This window comes from Calonectris borealis, chromosome 13 (genome assembly GCF_964195595.1).
Source record: "Calonectris borealis chromosome 13, bCalBor7.hap1.2, whole genome shotgun sequence".
Taxonomy (NCBI): domain Eukaryota; kingdom Metazoa; phylum Chordata; class Aves; order Procellariiformes; family Procellariidae; genus Calonectris; species Calonectris borealis.
Genome location: NC_134324.1, coordinates 21,805,018 through 21,823,963, shown reverse-complemented (window position 1 = coordinate 21,823,963; position 18,946 = coordinate 21,805,018). Strand labels below are relative to the sequence as shown.

Genomic DNA, 18,946 nt, shown 5'->3' with positions numbered 1-18,946 from the left:
GAAGAAGAAAAAAATACTTCAAACTCCTTTCAAAATTGCCTTCAGATTATTATCCACATTACTAATAAGAGGCTTTAAAAAGAAACTTCAGTTAGAAGAATTTTCATATCCATCTGGTAAATGGGGTATTCTTAAATATACATCCCAAAACATCAATGAACCAAGCATATCATCAGTTAAATATTATTGTGAGGGCAATTGCATATACAAGGCAAAATGCTCCTAGCATTTGCATTTTGAGCAGGTAGTTTCCCAGATAGTTTTTAAGTATTATCGAAGGCATTGCTGTATATTTTGCACAGGCATACAAAAAGGGTGGAAGTTTATTTGTACAGACGTGCCATATTCTACATGTTGTCACCTGCATTATCAGCAACGTCCTGCACAGCAGCACAAACCAAAATATCTACTGTAGACAGTACCAGCTAGCACCTGATAGATTGCTCATGAGAAAGAGCTGTAGACCAAAGGATTGGCCTTTCCTCTTCAGCTCAAATAAATGAGCACATTTCTCTTACAAATACTCTTCTTTTATCACCTACATAGCTGAAATTTGTTTCTTCTCTCTTTTCATAACATGGCAATGTTGCTGAATGCTAATAAGTTGCTAGTGCAACTAGCTTAAGTGCTAAAACTCACTGCTAAGTAGTACCTACTTTAGCTTATCCCAGCAAGATACTAAGATTAGCTTTATATTTGCTAAAAATTGCCATACTTAGAAGCAACCCAGTTGAGCCACATGTCTCAATGAAACTCACAAAATTTACTTCCAATATTTTGCAATCAATTTTTTTTTTCAAAAGCAAAAGATTTTTTGCACAAAGTTAACATTTGCTCTTCTGAACTATTTCTACAAGGTTTGCACAAAATTTGAATTATATCCTCCATTAACTTGCAGAGAGCTTTTGCATGCCTATTTCTTTCTAAGAACAAATAAACACTAATTTTCTTGCAGGTAAGAGTATAAGAGATCCTTTCACACAATGAAGTAAAGGTAAGAGCAACCCTCCATTTCATAATCAAAAGACTACAAGAACAATCATTTGAATGAAAGCATGGTTCAATACAAAAAATAAGTTATACAGTTTCTTTCACATTAGGACACCAGAGGAGTCCCTGAAACAACAGAAATACCACTGTCATCTCACAGAGAAATATCAAGAAAAGACTGGAGCTCAAATCCCCTTTTCCATAGCACAGCAAGAGTTGTGAGTAGATACCACGAGGTTGCTCAAGTTCAGAGTTGAAAATGGGCACAGAGCCTTGAAGAAATCCTGTTTGACAGATGCAGCACCCACGAGGAGAAGATTTGTAAGCAACCTTTAACTCACATTTCCCATAACTTATGATGTAAATGATTAATTGGCAATGGAAAATCCTGGACTAAACTAATGTGAGCAATGGAAATAAAAATTCTGGTCATCACCATCATCTCCGCAACAACACATATGCATATCACATGCATACACACCCCGTTAAAAAAATCCAAGCTATTATTTTAATACTATATGCTCCTCATACAGGAAACAGACATCTTAAGGTTGTAAAAGCCTTTAAATAATAAAAAAGAAAATTATTCCTTGTAGAAACTCCAGATGAATTGTAACTACCACATTACAATGAAGTATCTGTTCTTACCTTTGCACTTGCTAAAAACCCCAGAGATATGGCTACTCTGGCTCGCAGGTCTGGTCTGTCTTTGGGCCACACATAAGACAACATTGCTCTGATAATCTTTTTGGCATCTATCTCTTTCAGCTGTTGGAAAGAACAAACAAAGGCATTGTATTATAAAGAGACTCCGGGAAACAAAGTAACAGTATAAATAAGAATTAATTTTATACATTTGGATCACTTCTGTATTTTATTTGATAGGCAACAGACACTTCACAGTGTTTGAGACTAGGACTGCATATTAAAATTACAAGTTGCAAGTTTTTAGTTTTATATCCATAACACGCTGTTAAAATAGATGAATTGTTCTTATTTCACATGTCCTCAAGAATGCAAGTATAGCCAGTTGTAAATGGAATACAGAAAAAGCCACAATTCACCATAGTTGAAATACTTTGCAGAACAAATAAACTGACCCTTCTTTTTTATCTTCTCAAGATTTCTGTACAAAATGCAAGGGCTTGGTATTTCTTCTTTGGAAGCTGTTTTAACATAGCACAGAAACAACGGGAGGGAAAATGCAAAAAAAAAAAAAAATTTAATGAAGTAACAAGAACTAAGAAGGAAGTCTGAAAGGTCTACAGTAAACATAAGTAGTATGGAGAACATTCAGTGAGTCACAATAGAATACAGTATTTAAAAAAAAATCACTAGCATTATAGCAACTCAAATCTCTGGAACTGAACACTTATGCTGATATATAAATTGAACTGAATATAAATTTCAGCTTAGATGATTTGGTTGCATTACTACAAATTTAAGCATTTCCAACAATCACTTTCACAGTTTTTTGGTCATCTTACAACTTTTGCAGAGAAGTGAGAAATACTCTTACTCTGCCCATGTCTTTTAGGGCGTATTTTCAGGAACCCAAAGGGTAGTCCTTCAATGGGTGCCCAATGAAGTTATGGCAACCAGCAAGAAAACTATTCTAGTGGCCTTAACTCCGCTTCCAATGTCACCACTTCATTTAACAGAATGGCCCCTGAAGTTGGGTAATCAGGCTTCAGGAGGCAGAAGACCTACACGGCCACACATTAGCTTAACTGATTACGTCAATTTTTAATGAACTCTTCAAATAGGTTCTCCTTCTCCAAACCTCAAATTTTGCTCTAAACAAGACCACAATTCAGTTAACAAGTCTATTTGAGAAATACTAGGGATTTGGGGGGTTTTGTTTTGGTTTGGGATTTTTTTGTTTGTTTTGGTTGTTGGTGGTTTTTTTTACAGAAACATAGGTTATTTTACAGATGGACAGATGTCTGTATCACTTACACTTGAGATATATTCCACTAAACTCCCAAGCTAAATATATTATCTGAAGCCTAAACCCTGCTACCCAATGGAGAATAATAGCACATGCAGTAACATACAGCACAAGCATCAACAACTTGTTTTTCTGTGTTGGCTACCCCGAGGTTAACTTGAAAGACATGAAGGTTATCTAAAGCTAAAGGGAGGGCAGCAAGTAGCAGCTAATCTCTCCCTTTCAGGCAATATTTTGTAGTCGGGGGGGGGGGGGGGGGGGGGGGGGGGGGGGAAGGGGCACAAAAAGTTAGTTCGCACCTTTTAAAGACGACTTTTCACTACAGAAGTCAGTAGAAAGGGGGAGTTTTACAATTATTTTAATGTTTCCCTCACTAGACTGTGTACTTTAAATGCTCCCTCCTCGACTTTGAGGATAAAACAAATTAGAATAGAAATTCTCTGTTAAGGTCCAGTGTGAATGAGCAAGAAAGGAGAGTTCTGTTAAAAGGTAAGATGCTGAGGCAACCAGGGAAGCCAATCCTATAAATGTAAGCTTTTAAAAGCACTGGAAAATTCATCTCAGTGTTTCTAGTCATAGCTTCAAAGAAAACCAAAGGGTAAGAGATACTGCATTTTTGTCAACAATTGCAAATGTATTGGAGCATTACACAGTATAAGCACACTTCAAATTACTTTTAAAAAATGGATATATGGAAGATTTGTAAGTGAAGAGAGGATGCAAAACTGCTTCTGTTGTGTCCTACCCATTCAGGAGATGGAGGTACCTGCTGCAGCATATACATGAATCTTTCCATTTGAGCCAAGGATATGCATAAACAGAAGTTCAAACATTTGGAGAATATCTTTGATCACCACTTACAGGTTAAAAGGAAGTTAAAAAAAAAAATTGTATCACACAAAAGATACTAGTGCAACCAGAGCAGTTCTAATTATATGTTGCTATTGGCTAGTCAGACTTTGCACAGAAAAGCTATTAAAAAGAACAAAATACATCGGCTGCAAACAAGGAATCTATTTCTGTTTCTTCATGGCTCTGAACGGTGACAGAAGTCAATCCGTTCAGAAAAAAAGTCAGAAGGCAGCCAGTCATTTGCCAAAGGCCTTGCAAAGGAACAAGAAGAAATATCAAAGGAGAGGCAAAATGCACACGTTATTACATCAAAGTTTACCATGAAATAAATGTTACTGTTGTACAGAAACACGAGTTGAAAATGGTTTAAATATGCAAGTGGCAACATTAAGAACTAAAATGAGCAATCTGTTTAATGGACTCAGGCCCTTTTTTGATTCTCTGTGGTATATAAAAAGGTTAAGAGATGCATTTATTTTACCTCCTTTTAAGTGGCAGTAATGTTTTATATTTTCTTCCAAGGCCTATTTCTACAGAAATGGAAGGAATGGAAGGAAAAGTACTATAAATTTAATATAGCGAAGAAAAGCCTTTTCTTCTTTTTGAAGGCAGCATGTTTTTAAAACACACTACCAAATACTGAAGACTATTTGCAAAGGAATGAGCATTGACCATCTTCCTGTCCCCCCACCCATCCCATCCAGGTTCTGGACCTTTTAAAATACCTAAGGAGGGGAAAAAAGAAAGTCATCTTTCCTCTTCATAATCTCTGAGATTACTGAGTATTGCCGAGCATTCACTGGGTTGACCCTGTAACTTCATGGATAAAGCCTACGCCAGGATGATGAGCTATCAGAAGTATGATGGAAGAAAATGGTAGTTTGACTTGCATTTAAGCTGTCATTGCTGATGAAGAAAAAGAGACCGAGTTCTGGCTCCCTGTGCACTCACTCACAAAGCTGTATCATCCTCTTTATTGTACTAGCACAAGCTGTCTTACATCTGCACACCACTAACAGCTTGCTTCCTCCCCTGCTTTCTCCTCTCTTTGCAGCACTCAACTGTACAGTCCCAGCCCATTTCTCGCACCACCTCTGGAGCTCATGAAACACCTTGACGAACGGATTCAGTTTATGAAACTGGCAGAAGACTCTTCAGTGTTTGTTGCAGGGTTTTGTCTCAGTAAAGAGAGTCAGATATACCTACAAATTCAGTAGCTTGAGAAAAAGCATGGCTGAGAACAGAACTTACTTTTTATTTTATAGCAGGAGGCATTTAGATTGTTTCAGTCCATGAAATGCAGCTTGCTGTAAGCGAAGCAGCAGTAGTTGTTCAGGAAGGGAGGAGGTGTTCCCACCATTTGGACACGTTATTTTTCAGCTAGATCACTTCACACTAGCTCACTATCTGACCATACAGTGACTTAGGCAGCAAAACACCAAGGTGAGGAAGGAGGTAGGATTCTTTTTTCAGTTGCCTTGTCAGCTTGCTTAAATGTCAGACTAGGGCCTGAATTTTCCTTCCAAACTTTGCGAAAAAAGTACTTAGTCTTCTGTCTTCACACATCCCTCCACAGAAGGCAAGCAATGACTAGCAAACTAAATAGCAACTGAGTGAAATGGTGGCAAGGGAAGGCTAATTATTAGGGCTCGATCGTCACTATCAGTCTTTCCATAAGAAAGCAATATATGTCTGCTTAGCAACAAGTCAGGCACCACAGCTTTTATTCCTGTCTGTTCTGTGTACAAAAGACTAACACAAAAAACCCCACAGGTGGTAAAGAACAATACTGTTTTCAGTTTCAGTATTCAGCACATCAGCCACTGCTGCAAGTAAAATTTATTTTGTAAAAAAACAGATGTGTAAGCTTCTCTCCTAGCTACTTGTGAGATGAAGGCAACGGGCCCTTCATACTCTCTGTTTATCCTTAGTATTCAGTTCTGTATCCCCTGAAGCTGCTATACAAGGAGCAGTTTAAAACATCAGTACCAAAGTCAGTTTCCAGAATGAACAGGCTGGTTTGACAAAAAAAATTTGGAAGAGAGAAAGGTGTAATATAGCTGGTATGTATATCACCTGCAGTTTTCCTAAAAGCATAATCCTAGGGGAAAAAAAATTCTCATGTGGAAAATTGGGCCAGTACTTTTACACACTGAATACAAGTGTGCGTACACACAAGTGCAAGAACTGCACTTGTAACATCAGATTTACTTCCATTCATTGCTGCTGAGAACTCTTGGCTTTTGCACCCAATGTTACTCTTTGTTTTTTTTACTCTTCAGGCATTTCACTTCATCTACAGCTAGTTCTTGCTGCTTTCTCCTGGGCAACCTTTAACAGCTAATATTTGTTTAGTTAGACAACAGCCTTAACTGACAATGTCCTATATTAACTACATTATAGCTCCATTTATTGGAATAAAAAAGTCAGGGGATTGGCTTATACAGGAATAGCTGCAAGTAATGGGTGAACGGAGAATGCCGCTGGAATATTTACGCTGCCTAGCAGACTTAAAAAAAATCAGCTGGCATCAAAATTTCTGGCTAACATATGCCTAGTGAGTTTTAACGTTAAGGAACATCCACCATTCCTTAACGTTACTAGTGTTTTGGTAAACAGAACTTTCCATTTCCTTTCTGACCAGAGAAAGCCCTGAAATTTAGATTTCTGAATGATGCCAAACTGTAGACCTTTAAAAGTAGTAACTCCAAAGAAAATACATGATGATTAAACATGTAATACCTATAATGATTAAATAGATTTGTCCTGAAAGTTGTGCATCACATGCGAAGGCGTTCAGTTGAAAAATTTCTGCATTTCAGGAAATAGCTTTTTAAAGAAAGAATAAACAGCCCCTTGTGGTATTTTTGAAGATAGGTCAGTTCTGAAGCTGAGTCTGTGAAATCGATTTGCAACTGAATCATATGAGGGTGAGTTCATTCCATGTATATACCAAAAAATCTTTTCCATAGAGTTGTGAAAAAACGAAGTTTGACAGCAAACAGGAAATATTCAGCTGATCAACATACCCAGGTGAACAGAAATTCTAGTAGGAAAAAACCCCAAGAACAAATAATTAAGCCTAACAGATGCGTGATGACCAAAGTGACAACACAGGAGATAATACCCTCCTCCCATTTACAAGAGAAATACAATCCATAATAATTATATTCCATAACATATATAATTAGGGTAAACACAGAGGATAGTCTGCTAGCTTTAAAGTCTGTTTTGCCTAGGAAATCTTTGAAAGAGCCTATACTTGTTGCAAGGAGGATCTTAAAATTACAGTTGATGTCACCTGCAGAGCCAATACTACTACTGACTGAAGATACCCGATTATTATTTCCCCCCATGCCTTACGCAGAAAAGATCACAGATGTTTGCTAAAACAAGCTGGCTATACTTTAGGTTATGAAATCCCCTCTTACTACCAAAGCATAAATTTTGGTAGCATCTCTCCTGACTTCTGCCTGTAGGACAAACAGGTTTGGATTCAATGAAGGGATAATTCTCCTATCAAAATTTAAGAGGAAATCCTAGGTTTAACTCTTTGGTTTCTTTACAAATGAGGCTGCAGGAAATACATTGTCAGAATAGTTAAGCGTGAGCAAACCAGCCCTGAAAGACCTGGATTCTGCACTGGAATTTCAGTTCATCATCAACATGGTCTTCACTAGTTTTAGAAAGATCCCACCCAAGTTTGAACAAGTTATAATCATCACACAGAATTGTTCTGCAAATACACAAAGCACCAGAAGTAAGTCTGCACAAGAAGTGAGAAAACAGAAGTTACACAAACTCAAGATTTTGCAATTTGCAAATTTTAATCATGCAAAGTTTATATTGTGTTGTTTTAACCAAAAGCTTGCCTTGTTTTCTAACTGTAATCATTTGGTCTAATAAAAGGTACTGCTTCTCCTTACATACCTATCATAATTATTTTAACATGTGCTTCCTGAATATAAATATAGTCAAAATATATCAGATGCATTAACATTAAATCCAAGTAAAAATACATGCAGTTTAATTACCTCTCTCCCCCCCCTGCTTCAAGTGCAATTTTACCAACTGATGCACTAACTTGTATCCACAAGCTGATTTCTTCTATGCTGAATGTCAAGTCACAGGGAAGTATCAAGTCACAAACAAGAATAACAAACCACAATAAATTACAATGGAACGTACTTTCCATGAAAAAAATCTAGCATAAGGCAGGCCAATTTCAAAGGAGCGTGTAACACTGAGACTGTAATTTTAATAAAACAATTGAAGCACTTCAACACAGTTATTACAAACATTTGGTGAATTAAGAGCTAGAAAGCCTACATCGACAATTAAATAGTATCTACTCCACTACAGTATTCACTATCTACCAATACAGTTTTTCACAAATTGTTGCTTGGGGTCTTCAGCCTTTTTTTTTTTTTTTTGGGGGGGGGGGGGGGGGAAGAAGATGATCACATTTTTTATTTAAAAAATAATACTAATTAAGCAATTTTTTACCCCTTCCTTTGGATCTGTGTGAAGCCCTCCACCTGCATGACCATGCCAACACATTCTCTTTTCTATCAGTCGCCACCTCGGGAGGATCTGTATGAAAATGAAAAGTCAATTTGCAAGAACCTCAGGAAACATGCATGTAAAAGCCAACAGAAAAAAGAACTACTGGTCTGTTTTCCCTCTCTCATCCTCCAGCTGTATCAGGTTGCTTTAATAAAAGATACTACCTCTCCCTAAAAACCTTGCCTTGCTTAAGGAAACAATAGTAAGAAAGGGACTATAAATCTAGCAGTATAGTAAAGAGCATGTTCCAAGCAGCCAGGAGCTAAAGATAACAGAGCCTTAAATATTTCAGTTAAAAGGACACCTAAAAACTGAAAAGCGAACTAAACAACATAGAAAAGAAATTAAAGTTTTGGAGGATAACCATACTCAGGCACATTAATAAATGAAGTGGAACACACTTAAGCAATAATACTCTTTCCATGTACGTGAAGAGTAACTTTACTTGGGGCACAATAAATAGATAAATCCGCTTCACACTTCTCTTTCCTATCAGGATGAGAACAGCCTGCTGGCGCCATATGACAAGTACAGGTACAAGTTAACCTGGTCCAGAGCCCTGCTGCAATCCATGTACAGCATGTACAGGCGCAGTCAGGAAAAGAACCTGCTTTTTAAAAACAAACGCTCACTTCTCTTAGCATGTGGCCAAGATTCCCTGCTAAATAAATACAGAGAAATTTTTTGAATTTATTAATGCATGTAGACATACTAAAAAATAACAACTCACTACCACTAGGCATTTCTCCAAGTTCAGTTTCAAAGTGCCTGCCACAAACAATGGATGTGTTAAAGCTTTTCAAAAAGAGTCTGCATTTTGTTTAAAAGACTTGCTAATGTTGACAATTTCCAGGTTCAAGTTATGTAAAAGCTCTTTAGGAATCTCATTTTATGTATATGGCTTGATAGCAGACCGCAGGGTTTCCCAAATCAAAATTTCACTTTTCATATTTTAAAGAAAATTACAAAACCCAATCTAAGTAGATTTCATGCTTTCAAGTCCCAATGACCCTCAAAGATTTTAGCTGCTTAAGTCAATTCTATGAGTGGTTATTTTTTTATAATAAAGAAAACGAAAAACAAGACAAATACATTTCCTAGCTTCATTCAAGCAAAGTTTTTTAGAAATGTGTCATAATTATTCCACGAACGGTAAAAATTGCATCTTCCTTATGCTTACATTAGTGTTAAGGCAAGCAGACCTCATAGGAATAAGGCATCCTGGCACTCAGAACGATGAGAATAAATTTCCATGGTTTCTTGATATTCCACAACTTAAGCAGAATTTTGAAGTAATAAAGCCCTACGTACTCAAGGAAAACTCACAGCTTTCTATGCATTGGTATTTTCTATGCCTGACAACATGAATCTAAGTATCAACACACAAAACCTGCACTTTTAAGAACTCTTCTTTGTAAGTTACCGTATTATCATTAGTTTCTAGAAATTCAAAAAGACTTCTTGAGGAGAGTGCAACAGTCTGAAGCTTCTAAGCAAAGTTATCTCCTTTTCTAGAGGCAGAAACATAACTTGCCATTTAATTTGCTGCACTTCAAAACTGTAAATAGTGAAATTAAAAAAAAAAAACAGCAGACTAAACTCCAAGGGCTTGAGTTTCCTCTGACCTGCAAGTAGGAAGAAAATCAATTTATACCTACCTCTGCAGCCTCTAATAATGGCCTTGAATAATCTCCCCCCAGACTGTGCCATGATCTTTGCTTGCCGATTGGTGGAACCTACAGAATAAAAAGGGGGAAAAAAATGTGAAAATGGAGTCATGCAGAACATGCACTTCACATTCAGACAATATTCACCTAGTTTATGTAAACAAGCATAACATGAAAACAAGGCAGATGGCTTTGTTTTTTAACAACTGACCATAGGAAAAGAAAACTGGTGGGGAGCAGCTGTAAAATAAATTACATTCAACCATTAAAAATGCTAAGTGACAATGAACCTTTCCCTTCCCTGAATCCCCACTCCCATCAGACTTTGTTTCTTTTGTACCATGAAAGCCCAAAGTTTTCCCTTTCCTCTCAATTTAATTTTCTCCCAGGTTGTCTTCTGTCTTCTTTCAAATATTCTTTTGTTCTGTTTTTCATTATGAATTGTTATTCTTATGCTTATAAGTTCTTCCATTTCCAATTCCTCTTAGCTCAGCTCATGCCATGCTTGTCTCATAGACCACAAGGCTAATCAAAGTTACAGCTCTTGACTGGGAAGCACTGGGACAATCAGAAATTAGAGCAAGGCTGACTACAAGTTTAGGTAGGCAGGACGTAAGATACCCAATATTCACATATCCGTCAATGCATCTTTAATAGATATACTGCTAGGCACCAACTGTAGCATGCTTTACATGTTACACTGAAAGCAATTCATTTTCCATGAGAGTTTCAAACGACCATTCATTTTCCTTAGATGGACTAGCTGGCAGTGCTTCCCCAGTGGCAAAACAGGGACCTCTCTTTTGGTTAGCAATGATGGTGCCACATCATCTTTGACACATTCAATATTACATCTTTTACCGCTCTGTTGCAATATTAACCATACACTCACACTATATAAAAATCACTACCACAGAGCAAAACAGTGAAAGAACGGCTCATCAGCCCAAGGCAAAGGACAAATGTCAAAAGGGAAAAGGAACTTGATCATAAAAAAGGGTATTTTTAACCTTGGCAAAAAGCAGCACCGTCATATATTTTATACGTTGCCTTAAACACTCCTTTGCTCTTGTCCTAAGACACATACCAGAAGTTATAATTTAGTCAGTCATTTTTAAGAAAACGAAGATCATTCCCCCACAAGTCACCACATGGGACCTGCTTATTTCAAACATTTCCATTATATGACATTATATACAGAGAAAAAGTAAACATTAGAACTATACATTTTGCACTTAGTAGACCTAACTGAACTGGGTGAACTGCCCTGATGCTTCCAAGACCTGGGTTAAATGAAGGAGCCGCATTTGTAAGGCACTTCATTGTAGATACACTCATAACTTTACAGTTGCATGTCAGCACAGAGGATTCCATCTAAATTAATATGCTCTCCATATGACAGTGACAGTTTCACAAACAGAAAATATAATGGAAAAAGAGAATGACTTAAAGATGCCTCAGCACATCCCAAGTTACTGCCAATTAATGTAATCATTACTAAGGCATGGTTATTTTGGATAAAAGTTCCCACCAACATGCAAGAGGAGGAGTAAGCACTCCTAGCAGTAACCACTGTCGTGACATCTGGGAAGTACCTAGAACCCAACACCAAATTAAGTTGTGCAACCAATACAAAAGGCACCAGTGTTCTCTAATTCAGCAAAGGAAATCACATCAATACAACTCCAGCTGCTTCACCAGTCAGATGCCATTCAGAAGTATGGATTAAACTATGACAATTTAGAATTTATAGCGGAGACATCATCCAGGGTGAGAGGCTTAATACCAACAAGTCCTACATTCACACCAATGAGACTGAGTTCCTGTCTCCTATAGCCTAGAGTGCAGTCAGTATGTTGAAACCCTCAGCATCTTTACACCAGCATTTATACCTCTTTAAGCACACGATGCTGATAAAAGACTGCCAAGACACCATGTCAAAAAGAAGTTTAGGGGCTGATGAACCACTGCTCACAACTATGCTTTGGCTTCTCTTAAGACAACACAGCTGGAACCTCTCCTGAGCAGTACCACTCTCTCCGGCTTGGCCTTGCAAGAAAAAAAATCTTGAGTACTGTAAGAATTGAAATTCAGGTATTCAACTCTGAAGGCATTTTTCTCTTGTTGTTGTATATTTCTAGTACATGGAAGTAGACAACTGATACTCCAACAGCTACTGGAAAGAAGCTAATTACTGTTCTGCTAGAATGTACTCATAGGACATAATAAAAATATTTTACTAATAATTCATATCCTTTGACCCCAAAGTTTGCAAAAAAAAAATTCTCTTCTGACTGACATATGAGGCAGACAACATCACAATAACAACTCCTACTGAAACACCAGCAGATCTGGTCTCAATTACTGCATTAGACACCCTGCTTATTTGACTGAAGCTATAAACTGTCATGGGGTTAACAGATGAATATAGCAAAAAGATGAAAAGATTTGCATAAAGTACACAGGAAAACTTAAGTTCTTATTTTCAGTCTTGAGCCTGGAAGACTGGAGGTTTCAATCCTCTCCCAAGCTCCTGCTGAAAGCCAACCCTCAGCAAAGAAATAAAGAATTAAACAAGGTGAACAATTTACTCCACTGATAAGCCCTCTGGCCATCATAGTATTATTAGCAAAACTGCCCAAATGAGTGGGACTGAAGCTCACCCTGTCACTCTCCACACACGCTGCAGGCAGACTTAGGACTCTACTTTCCCTCACTACAACTCTTTCCCGATAGATTTAAGACTACAAAGGAAAGGCATACTTTAACCTTATTGCAACAGATCAAAGTAGCAGGTTATTGTTTTAAAGAGCAGGAGCAAGTTCTGCTTATTTCTGAATTTAAGAAATTATGCAGGGAACTTTGATTCTGCCATTTCCTAACTTTTGAATGCCTGACTGTGCACCATTATGTTCTTTTAATGTATTTTTGGATATGATTCTATATACGCTAAAGGATGAAACAGATGTCTAGTACTGATTGCACATAGAAGTCATATTGCTGAAGTATCACGACTGTTGGTAGTAGTTTAAATACTATAAATGCAAACAAACAACAGGGATTAAACACATTTGCACAAGGTCAAATCCACACTTACAAGCTTCTCTCTGGAGTATGTTACGTACTGTTCCAGATGTACGTGCTAATCTAATGGGCATGGGTTTTTTTAAACTAACTGTAACAGAAAAGCTGAAAGTAGGATTCAAGTACCACTGCAGTATTCAAGTCCCACTGTTAATTTTGCTGAATTAGCAAACCAAGAAAAGATGAATAGTAAAGAGCAGAGGAAGATGAGAGAAAAAGTGAAAATATTCTGGTATAAATATAGACTAAACTGTCACCAATATGAACAATATAAACTTAACTGGAGTTATGTTTAACAATGGCCAACGTGCAATTGCTCTGTACACATACCCAGAGCAAATGAAACCAAGAAGGCTAACAAAAAGATACCTTAAGGGGTTTCCTCCATAACATCTTACTAATACACCCTCACATTTGGCTTGTTTTGGTAAAACACGTCTCAATGGCAGAACAGAAAACCCACGCAGCATCACAGCAGGCACCCCAACGTACACCACAGCACCCCCTACTACAGGGAGTGTTGCTTACCCTGCCCCCCCCCCATATTCCCCAAATGATTTTCAGATCAAGTTCTCATACTTTCATCTGCTCTATTTCATTATATATCCTTCCTCGCAACAATTTTCAGTATTATTAGATGTCCATTTTTATAGACAGACATACAGGATTCCTGATCCGTTCAGCAGCAATACTTCCTCTATAAAGAGGTTTTGAAAATTCAAGGAATTTCAAATACTCCCATTACAAAGCATATATCTGTCAGTAAAGACTGCTGACTAACGGAGACTGCTGATTAATAGTTCCCATACATCAAGCTGTTCAGCTATACCATCAAAGTCTAGAGAAGAGAATTTAGCAATGCACATGGACATGTGAAATGACGCCTGGACAATAAACATCAGCATAATTTTACAGAACAGACCAGGCTTCAGGTAAAGAAAAAAAAAAAATTAACGAAAATACCTGAAACTTGTCTTACAACCAGTTCCAGAGCAAGGAGTATTATTAAACTATGCAGAAGAACACGCTCTTTATCACACGTCATGTGGCAGCTGGCAGGGCAAGATAATGCAAGGAAAAAAAAAAAGTGTCTTCTATTTTTTACCGTTACACTTACAATAATTTACAAAGCCCTGCTTTCTACAACTGCCAAAATCCTCTCTGAAGGAAACCCCTCCTCAGTGTCTTTCTTGACTTATACAGATTCCTAGTAAAATAATTATCTTTAACTAAAGGCTGTTAGGCATTTTCGGTCAAATGCTATTTTCCTTCCATTTAAGTTTTAGATTGAATAGAATCTGCCATTGCTTTTATTTTGGATGTGGGCAAACTGTTCCACAAAAAACTCCTAAGCTTCCTAGAAAAAAAATACAGTCTTTGTTTGGTTACTTTTCAAAGTTTCCCAAGCAGGCCACATCCAACATGCCCATTCTCTCTATTAGTACTCAGCAGAGATCCTAAATTCGAAACACGAGTTTTGACACGATGAACCCCCTACTCCAACCTCAGGAGTAGGAACTGAAGGAGCTACGTTTACAGAAATCCAAACTGATCTCAATATCAAGAAATGGAGTCTGATCACAGTTCCACAATATTTATGACCCCTGTTTTTCCCCTCCATAAATTTAGCTATTTTCCTCTCCAGGATACAAATGTTACACGTCTTATTACTCAGAAAAGCAAGGCTCTAATCAAAACTACTGAAAAATTTAAGTGTGAGGGAAGACAGACATGGATCTGTAAGGCAACAGCACCCAAACAACTCTACTATATTTGAATCTCATAGTACTAAGTACCATAGAAAATATATGCATTGTATTATAATACAATTAAGCTTACAATTAATTGTAAGCTTAAAAAAAAAGCTTACAACCGACACTAAACAACGAAGATGCAGGGATCAAGTATTGTACGGATGCAAAGTAAAGTAGAAGGATGATGAGCAAGTGTTTGAAATCATCCTTTTCAAAAAGAACGGTTAGTAACTTTGCTTTTACGGTCATATTTCACCAGAGCGTTTTCCTTCCTTTAACCACATTTTTTCTCATGAGTTAAGCTATGGCTATACTGTTCAGCAGTCTGAGCTGTAAAAGGCACAACTCAATTGACACAGCTATGCTGTCACAAACTTCTGCTATTTCTGTAGCTGTATCAATAAAAGCAGAACTGTGGTTGTACAGTTGATTTTAGTCACAAAAGTGATTTTACTAGAACAGCGAGAATAACCGTGTCACATCAGATGTGCCCTCCCAGGAAGGCCCTTACTATTTAGGAACACTTTGGGGAAGACAAGCCATTAAAGCCAACTATCTCGATTTCACAAGTCTCCCATCCCATGTGAGATTAAGAGGCTGGATTATGGGCATTTATTTCACATTTACTGCTCTTGGTTATATTCAATAAGCTAGTGCAAAATCTAACCCATATTTGATACCTAGAATATAGCAATAAAGGTAATATAAGAGCTTTCCCACACACTAAAGTATATATACTAAGATGTGTCACCACACAGTAGCCTGGAGGCTTTCACGAGAACACATGCTATAAAACACTACTTTCATTAAACCTTATTCCCAGATGACTGTGAAGCATGCAGCTTAGGACCACAGCAAACAAGTTTAAGTTGTTTTAAATGCAAAACCAGATGTGTTTCTTCAATTTTTTAATATATAGAAAAGCTTTCAGAATAAGACCATTAAAAATATCTACAGTCCTCATTAGTGTATAAACATAGCAAAATAATTAACTAACTGAAACTAAAATAGGATGCACATACTTGCTCCCAGAAGATTTGTTAAATGCTGAATTACCTGATTTGTAAAAATCAATGGCTAATCACTCTAAAATACAACCTGCTGAAGTGCCTAGCCAACTTTTGACAGGCACAATATTTCTTGAACTAGCTGAAAAATGACAAGAAGAAAAAAAAAAGAAAACTGAAATCGCAGGACAGTGCACTTTCCTCTGTCAGCAAATTTAATTAAATGTTAAAAAAATCACATCAACTAGTCCCAAAATTTTGAAGGACATTATAACCAAAAACTCCAGAACACTAAGTTTGAGCCCCTTGCTAGATAATAATCAAATAAATCTGCATAACACACTTAAATAAAATGTGTTGTCTATTTGTCATAATGTGGCACAAAGTTTTTATTTAACAAAATTTAAGGTCTTGCTCATGCATTTAATGAATTCTAATTTTCATACAAATAGAGCTTGATGCAGAAGTGAAATAAAAATTAATCACCACACCGTAAAAAAAGAAATGCATAATTGACCACTTTCTAACACAGAAATGCCTAAAAACTAAAAGGCCAAAGAGATGAATACATATATATACTACAGACATAGCCTTAGCTTTCTAGTTCAGAAAATCTAGTGCAAATCAACATTTAGCAACATGCGGCAATTAAAAATTATCAGCAAGAATTGGCATTTCTCCTGTGAAAATAAAAACACTCAAAAGAAAAACTGGATTAAAATTAATACTTTTATACATCAACATGATAACATTGTTGGTTTTTTACTAACACCTGAAATGTTTCCAGGAACACTGGACAATCGTAAGTACCCAGATATATTTTAACGTATCCAAATATATTTGGTCTGCGATTTCAACTCTCAACTTCTTGTCCTGCACAAGTTTCAAAATTAAAACCCGCCAAAATTTACTACTTCAGTCCTGCTCATCTTATCTACTAAGTAATATGAACTTGACCGTAGTCCATGACAGAATTCTGCCTGTCGGGGCAACTAATCAAGGCAGGTGACAATGAAAAGCTAGTCATAAACAGGTACTTTGGGGGGGCAAAAAAAGGTTATTATCAAACAAAAATAACAGCTATCTGAGAGTTTATGGGAAGTTCATTCACTCAATCTCTGAGATACACTTCCTCCGCTCACTTTGAAAAATTTCAATATGAATTATTGAAAGCTGGACTCACTCAATTCTTTACTTGTAACAAAAAAAATCATTCACTGGAACATGTTACAGCCTTCCACTGTATTCCAACTTCCTTTCCCTACATAACAGCAACATCAGCTGTCAGCTTATTCTCTCTACATAATGTTTAGTATCCGTTTAATGGCATTGTGTTTTTAATGCTTGTCCACAAAAAGATGATCAAATGCTCGAACGCACTGTAAATAGACACTAAACACGACCGCAACGGAGGGAGAGGTTCAGCCTGAAGTTGTCTGGGCCCACACTTGCCCAAGACTTTATCAGTCACGACCAAAACACTGCCCACGCGGAGCGTGGAGCACCACGCCATGCCCCCCAGCCCCTCTGCAAGGGGCTCCCCCGCCGGGGCTGACCGCAGCGGCGGCTTCCGGCAGCGAGGCGGCGGCACCGACCCCCCGGCCCCCCCGCCGGGCCTCTGCCGGGCGGCGAGCGCTGACAACCGGGCAAGGCAAGGACGAAACAGGCCGTCCTCGCACAGCTCGCGGGGGCAGCACCGCGGGGCCCGGCGCCCTCCCTCAGCCCCTCACCGCCCGCCCCTGGCCGGGGCCGGCGCCCCCACGCACCTGGCCGCTCCCCGGCGCCGCGTGGGCCCGCTGCCGCCCGCTCCCCGCAAGCCAGCCGTGCGCGCAGGCGGCGGCGGCCGCCGGAGGCCGCAGGAGGACGAGGGCGAGCAGCCGCCGCTTGCGGGAGGCGGCTGCCGCCAGGCTCCGCGGAGCCCCCAGCAGCGCCATCTTGCGAGGGCAGGAGAGGAGAGGATTGTGGGACGCCGGCGGACTCGCTGGGAGGAGCGACGGGGCGGAGCCCTGCTCCCGGCCCGGCCGCCCTGAGGAGAAGGCGGGGCACGTCGCCATGGCAGCGCCCCGCTCCGCGCCCCGAGCCCGCCGGGCCCTCGCCCTGCCGCCGCCCGCCGCCCTCTACGGCCGTGGCAACGCGGCTTTCCCGCCCGCCCGCCGGGGCCGTTTGGTCCGGCCGGTGGGCAGCGGCGAGGCGGGAGTGCGCCGATGCTGCCCCCAGCCCTGCCATGGCGCCCGAGGGGGACGGGCGCTTCCCTGCCGAGCTGGGGAGCGGCCAAGCCCTTCCCGAGCTGTCACCTCCTCAAGAGGACTTTTGTTCTGACTGTAGAGATAAAGGCATCCTTTTTGGAGAAACTGGACTGTTGAAATACGGGGCTTGGCTTGAGCTCAAACCACGCAACTGCAAGCATCGCTCATATTGGTCAGCAGCTCCATTAATACGGCGGCACTTTATTATTATTATAAAGTCTCTCGTGTTCAGCAGGGTGCTCCTTCCACTCCGCCGGTGAGCGCTCTCACGCTTTCTCCACACGCAGCCGGACGCCGATGTCGCTGTCAGACGAGAAGAGGGGCCCGAGCCGGCACACATCCCGCTCGGCAGGTTTCGGGGACCCTGCAGAGCAGCTGCCCCGGCGGCTTCCTCGGCTCGGGCGCAGACAGGCCTCGGCCCGCAGAGCCGTGAGGGGAGCGCCGGCCGGAGGGGAAGGTGTCATCTAGACGGCATGTGGCGTGGCACGTCTCCGCACAGACCTAGCTCCACGCCCTTCCCGGGGTTAAGCTGTGAGCTACCTCAGAGAACTGCTTCAGCTAACACCGCCGTGATCACAGCTCAGCCATGGCTTCCTCTGAGACCAGAATAACTCAGCAATAGTATGGTTCCTAATTAAACACCAATTTAGGAAGATAGAAATACGCCGTGGATTACATTCACAATGGCCCGTATACTCTCATCTGATTGGCATGCAGAGCCATGAGGAAGCTGTAACTCTGTGTGGCATTTTTAATCACATAAAGGTTTCTGCAAAGCTACCAGAGCTTGACTACTGATGCTCTTGCCTTGAGGGAGAGTTGTAAGCTC

General features: G+C 39.6%; 1 protein-coding gene across 5 annotated transcripts in view; it reads right to left on the bottom strand.

Annotated features, from left to right (window-relative positions):
* The window catches only part of ABCB7 (ATP binding cassette subfamily B member 7), a 42,214-nt gene extending 24,381 nt beyond the window's left edge, over nucleotides 1-17,833 (bottom strand). For 2 of the 5 annotated variants that reach the window (XM_075162478.1, XM_075162482.1), the window contains exons 1-4: nucleotides 17,638-17,833; nucleotides 10,018-10,095; nucleotides 8,300-8,386; nucleotides 1,639-1,758 (exon numbers count right to left, since the gene is read on the bottom strand). In XM_075162478.1, coding sequence (XP_075018579.1) covers nucleotides 1,639-1,758; nucleotides 8,300-8,386; nucleotides 10,018-10,095; nucleotides 17,638-17,805 — 453 coding nt within the window. In that variant the 5' untranslated portion in view covers nucleotides 17,806-17,833. Of the gene's footprint in view, nucleotides 1-1,638; nucleotides 1,759-2,090; nucleotides 2,113-8,299; nucleotides 8,387-10,017; nucleotides 10,096-14,073; nucleotides 14,093-17,637 lie in introns of those variants that run through there. The other 3 variants (XM_075162481.1, XM_075162479.1, XM_075162483.1) reach the window with 3 other exon arrangements.
* Between the last annotated feature and the right edge of the window lie 1,113 nt (nucleotides 17,834-18,946).